The sequence below is a fragment of the Myotis daubentonii genome, chromosome 3 (genome assembly GCF_963259705.1).
Source record: "Myotis daubentonii chromosome 3, mMyoDau2.1, whole genome shotgun sequence".
Taxonomy (NCBI): Eukaryota; Metazoa; Chordata; class Mammalia; order Chiroptera; family Vespertilionidae; genus Myotis; species Myotis daubentonii.
Window position 1 is genome coordinate 188,512,873 of NC_081842.1, and position 6,000 is coordinate 188,518,872.

General features: G+C 53.8%; 1 protein-coding gene across 2 annotated transcripts in view; it reads right to left on the bottom strand.

Annotated features, from left to right (window-relative positions):
- The window catches only part of RIMS3 (regulating synaptic membrane exocytosis 3), a 38,404-nt gene that overhangs the window by 10,912 nt on the left and 21,492 nt on the right, over positions 1 to 6,000 (bottom strand). For both annotated transcript variants that reach the window (XM_059689721.1, XM_059689722.1), the window contains exon 3: positions 1,232 to 1,373. In XM_059689721.1, coding sequence (XP_059545704.1) covers positions 1,232 to 1,308 — 77 coding nt within the window. In that variant the 5' untranslated portion in view covers positions 1,309 to 1,373. The remainder of the gene's footprint in view (positions 1 to 1,231; positions 1,374 to 6,000) is intronic.

Sequence of the window (6,000 nt, forward strand, 5' to 3'; positions counted from 1 at the left end):
GGTGTCCTGGGTGTGCCAGCAGAGAAAGGACAGGTGAGGGAGGGCTGGCCCAGGTCCACTCATGAGCTACAATGGACCAAAGAAAGCCCTAAGGCTAGAGAGAGTCAAGGTTGTCCCAGAGCAAATCCCCTGCTGGACGGCTTGGCCTTGAGTCCCCCTGGGCCAGTGACTGGCAGGGAGGAAGACAGGCTGTGTGTGCTTGTCAGAGAAGCCGTGTGTCTCCTCCCCGCCCCCCCCCCCCACCCCCACCCCCCGCCCCAGGAAGGGGTTTCAGGCTCACCCACTCCTATTGGTCTGTTTCGCAGGTAGTACCAACATCGCTCAGTACCGTAGCGAGAGTTAAATGAGACAGTGTTTGGTCTGAGAGTGCTCACTAGATCCCCGAATAAGAAGCACTGATCTGAAGTGCCCAGTGATACCCTGCATACAGTAGGACACAATACATGCTAGTGGCTATTTGCACTCATGGCTGTAGGCACAGCAGCGAGATACATGAGCACAGAATCTTAAATAATCCTGAAATCATTGTGCCTTCATGAGGCCAAATCAGAAAATTTTAGTTGTATACCGTAGTTTCACAATGTAGAGGAAATCGGAGGGACTTGCAGGTTCTTGACTGCAGCCCACACGCAGTCAAATGTAAGAAATACATTTAATGTCACAGACCTATGTGCGCCCACACATTAAAACAACCGACACAGAAGTTCACAAGGCAATTCCTCCTCACTCCATAGGGTACAACTGAATCTCTATTTCTTTTTCTAATGCTGGTTTTACCCCCTGAACTGATTTCACTTCCTGCCTCTGAGTTACCACCCACAGTTTGGAAAACTGATCCAGTCCCATCTCCTTCCCTGAGCTCCAAGCAAGGCCACGTGTGAGACCTCCACCTATCGGAGACATAACAATGGCTCTAGATTTAAAGGATTGGAGTCACTTTCTCCTTTCAAACCCTCTCCTCTGGAGTGGGGCCGCGTGTGGGTGCTGGGAGGCGGGAGGCATGAAGTGTACAGAAGGGAGGAACCACTGCTAGGCCACTGGGGGAAGGCTGGGGCCCTGGCATCGGACATCCAGGGGAGGGGAATGGGGGCAGGTAGGGGCACAGGAACACAGACATCTGGGTTGATGTTCTCCAGGTGGGAAAACCAACTGGAGATTTTCCCGCCCTGCTCTGGCTCTGGGACTAGAGGACCGAGGAGGGAGGGCCCAGGGTGGGGTGGGCTGCACGCACGTGCCCTCGGAGCTGTTGCTGTTGGTGCTCCCATCGGTGGACTCCCGGCTGCCCTGGCGCGTGACCCGACTCCGCATCTCCACGGCGATGCCTGTCTCCGTGCTCCTCCGGACGTTGCTGCGCAGCTTCTTGGTGGTCCCTTCTGCGACCGGTCCCCACACCAAGCACAGGGAGGGAACAAGGTCAGGTCACCGTGCGGCCTCTCTGAGAGCGCTGCTCAAAGTCACCTCTCGGGAGGGGGCGTGGTGGGCAGGGCTGTGACCGGAGACAGGGGCATTGCCGAGATGACCCCTAGAGCTGGTTTGCAGCTGACCCCTGGCCTTGCTCAGGGCAGTGACACAGACAAAGCCGATTAGAAAGGTGGCTGGAGGCAGAATCGGGACGATGGGCTGGGGGTGTGTGGAGTTACCAGGTAGAGCCCCCCTCCCCTCCCTGCAGCTCTTGGGCCGTCATCCTTGCCAGGCTCCCCAGACAGCTACCTTCTCACTCAATTTCAGCCTTTGCTCCAAAGGGTTGTGTTCCTGCCTCCCTCTTCTGGAAAGTTTGCCTTTTGCTGAATTTGCTCTCCCTCATGCACCTGTCTCTCAGACCTCACAGCCACCTCTCTGATACCTTCACAGGCCCTATAACAACCCCGATGGGAGGCCTGGGCACTCCAAACTAACATGCATTCTCCAGGTGGGTCTGGACATGAAGAGGCGATTAGGGAAGCAAGAGTAAGAGAGGATGGCTGGGTCGGCCTGAGTTGGCTATGGCTTTGAAAAGAGGTCTGTAGGAGACTCCAGAAGCTGTGCAGTGAGAACTCACCCCCCCCCCCCGTCTCTGTGTCTCCTGTTCACAGGGCCCTCTACCCCCATCCTGCCCCATGGCTCAGCCTTACAGGGAACATAGGACACTGTGCCTCTCCTAGCAGCACACCATCCAGCCTGGGTTTCCATGGCAACCTATTCAGCATTGCAATGTGGTCCCTCTAGACACCCTCCCCTCCTGGGGCGGTCAGGGTCACAGAAGCCAGGTTGAGGGTTTACATGGATTTCCCCTGCTAAAGCTTGGCTGCCTGAGGAGCTTGATGGGGAGGGAAGTGCTGCTCAGATAGGGACTGTACCAAAGGAGCCCTTTGCTATCACTGGTTAGAGACCCAGGCGAATTAAGAATGAAGTTGGCTATAGGGGTGGGGAGAGGTGGGGGGTGTGGAGCAGGCACTGAAGCCCCCTAAAAACAATGGGGAAGGGGGAGCTGGTTACCCTGGCAACCCACCCATATCCAACGGTGAGGATATTCAAGACCTGCCCTGGGAAGAGGGGTGCTTTATTCCTCTTGCTTTGTCCTACTTACCTTTCAGGAAGTCCCACTGGGAGAGGAAAGGCTAAAAGGGTTAGTGTCACTGGCAGACATATTGGGGGGGGGGCACTGGGAGTGGGAGGTGGTAAGGAGAAATGTCTCCTTTCAAACCATAAACCGTCCCAGCTTCTGGGATATTGGGATAGCTAACTATCCAGGGATCAATGAGACCATCCACTTGTCTGTCTGTCTGCCTGCCTTACACACAGTCATGTTAGCTCACCTATACTTCTTTCATACCGACCGGCATAAGCAGACACACACAAGTGCTGACAATCACATTTATGAAGACAGTGATCCCACATACAAGGTTATGAGTATGTTCCTACAACAGTCACAAAAGGTACTTCCAGGGTTTAATCATACATACACAAGACATACTCTGACACATAAATGTGTCCTTCACGCCATAACACTTGCAGTTGAACCTATCCATTCAATCACACACATAGATGCACACCCACAAATGGTGCGTGCCCCACCACACACAGAGGGCTGGGCAATAACAATGGGTGTGGAGGGACTCGCCCTGTCCCTGGCTCCTAACTGCCAATCCCCGCTAATGCAGCTAGAAGACAGACAGGTCTGTGGGAGCTACACTCTAACCTCCCTCCCCTCGAATCCTCCACACACAACACATCCTGAGCTGAAGCCAGAGCCTTGCCACCATATGACCCCAGTGCCCTTCTCCTAGAGCTTGGGAAAGCTTTGGCCCACTTGGGAGAAAATTTCCCTTCTTTGATCAGACCTGTCCAATCCACTGTGATGCCTAGTAAGGGAATCACAGAATCCTTGAAATGTTAGTGACACCTTGGCTAGCCCCCTGCCCCTGCCCCTGCCAGATGGGGAGCTTGAGGTCCAGACATCCATAAGGCCGACTCCCAGTCTACTGATGCGCTACTTCTCACTCTTCTCCACCAATTCCACATTGATTTGAGATGTGATTCAGCAGAGACTAAGTCCCGTGTCTTCTGGGTGGGGAGAAAGGTCTTGCAACATTAGAGAACATTTCTCTACTGTTTCATACCTGTCCAGTCCCTGAACTCTGTTGACCCAGGGAGTAACTTTATAAAGCCTCTTTCCAGAGAAACGGGGCAAATTGCTTGCAATAATTCTGTGGTTGCCGGAGACTGAAAGACTCCAGGAACCGTCCCATCTGTCTCACTGCATACAAGGGAGAGGCAGTCACAGCCCCCAACAGCACTCCATGGCATCTCCTAGAATGATGCTGAGCCTTCTCCCCACCTGACTCAGAGCCCAGAGCCCATGAGGAGCTGCTGTCCTCGGTGCTGAAAAGAGCTCAATGTGGGCAGGAGTGGGGACAGCCCAGGATGGCCTGTGTGGACCCAGTCTAAAGCTAGGCCAGAAGCCACCTGTGTCCTGAGACCCCAAAGCCCTCACCCTACCCCAGTCACTGTTCCCACAACATAGAGAATGTTAGATCTAAACGAAAGCTTGGAGAGAGTCCCTTCTAGCTCCATTTTCCAGAGGAAACAGGCCCAAAGGGAAAGTGTCTTTCCCAGGGTCCCATGAGGAGTTGAAGCCAGGATTAGTTTTTAGAAGCTACTCTATGGCAATGTGAGAAATAAACTTGAAGGGGTAGGCAGGAGGCAGGGAACTAGAGGGAAGGCTGGTGTAATAGTCCAAGCTTTGAAACAGAGGAGGGAGTGGGCGGAGCTTGAGCCAATGCAGGGTATGGATAAACTAGGAGGAAGGAGGCCCCTGGGAAGGCAGACCCAGAGCCCAGAAGACTGGGTCCAGGACAGGAGTTCTTCCCCGCTTCACACAGCCTAGCCCTGCAGGGAACTGAGCCATCCCACCTGGGGCAACCGGAGATGCCCTGCTGGGATCTTTGCCCAGAAGAGAGTTTCCAGAGCTGATTCCCAAGGTGAGTCAGCCCCATACATCCCTCTGGAGCCAGACTCTCCCACCCAAGCTAGGACACTGACAACTCCAAGGCTTGGGAGGAAAAAAAATGGGACATGGAATTACAGATGGGAGAGGGGTATGCCACAAGCAAGGGGCTGTGAAAGCCAGAGATCTCACTTGCTTTTTGGCCCTACTGTTTGACTGTGGGAAATAATAATAACACCGGCAACGTTATTAAGCGTCTACTATGTACCAGGCTGTTGCCTTTGCATCTCCTATGTCATTTAATCCCCCGGACAACTCGGAGGCACAGATTATTGTCCTTATTCTACAAACGAGGTGGCGAACTCAGAGAGGTGAAGTCGCTTGCCTGAGTCCCCAGCTAGTAAATGACAGGGTGTGGCTCTAAAGGCCACCTTCAGTCCCTTCTTCAGGCTCTGACGCTTTATCAATAAAATTAGTACCTTGGACTAGATGAACTCAAGGGGCCTGTCCTGCTCTGACATTTGGTGACTGGATGATTCATAGAGACCTTCAGTTAGAAGGGCATCTGTGTATTCCCCTGGCTCAGGCCCCAGACCTTCAGCCGTGCCCTTGCCTACCACAGGGACAAGTGATCCAGAAGCCCCATCATCACTCATCTCCCCTCGAGGCTGGGGGTCTCCTTGGTGTCCACTCCAATCCCTGCCTGCTGACTGGTAGTCTAGGTAGGTGGACAGTCCCAGGCAGATCACTGGACTATCTCCTAGTGACTCGGGCCTGCCCTGGCCCCGAAAGACTGTTCCTCCAAATCGCTTTGGGCACGAAGGAGCCTTTGGATCGGAAGCTGACTCAGTTGGAGATCAGCAGGGCTTGGTCTTCTCAAGCCAGATTCCTGGGGCCCAACACCTCTTCAACCTCCTAACCTTAATACGCCCCCCTTGGTCCTGCCCCAGCCCAACTCCTGGATCTCCAGGCCCCCTCTTCCTGACTCCTTCGTGTCAGGCCTACACTGTGGACATTCACAGGGGCCATGCCCGCTCACACTGGGGCACTGATAACTGCAAGCCCCCTTCTCACTTAGCATTTCCCTGAGCCAGAAACCACATCACAGCCTGCATGCTGGGAAAGACCATCCCACGTGCTCCTGTGGAGGGCTTTATAAAAAGCTATTTTAAGGCCTGGAAAAGTCCCCCACCCCCAGCCCCAACTGGGACTCTCGATGAGCATTCTCCCCGGATGCTCCGGCACCCCCGCCCCCCTCACCACCCCCATCCAGCTGCCTATTTGAAGGTTTCTCAGGGAAGTTGTTACTCTGAGAAAAATAAGCAGGAAGAGATTTTAATACACAACCAGCTGGTGTCTGGGCTGATGCCACACAATGAGGAGGTCTTGGTGGGGAGTGCTGGCTCCTCTGTGATGTAGGGTCCAGGGGTGACTGTGTGTGACAAGGTGGGTCGCCCTCCACTCTGAGCATAACTGGGATTCCATAACTAGACGTCTGAGCAAGTATAATACACTTTTCGGGATGTAGCTGATAAAGTGTGTGAATATGGGGTTTTGTAAGATATGGGTGTACA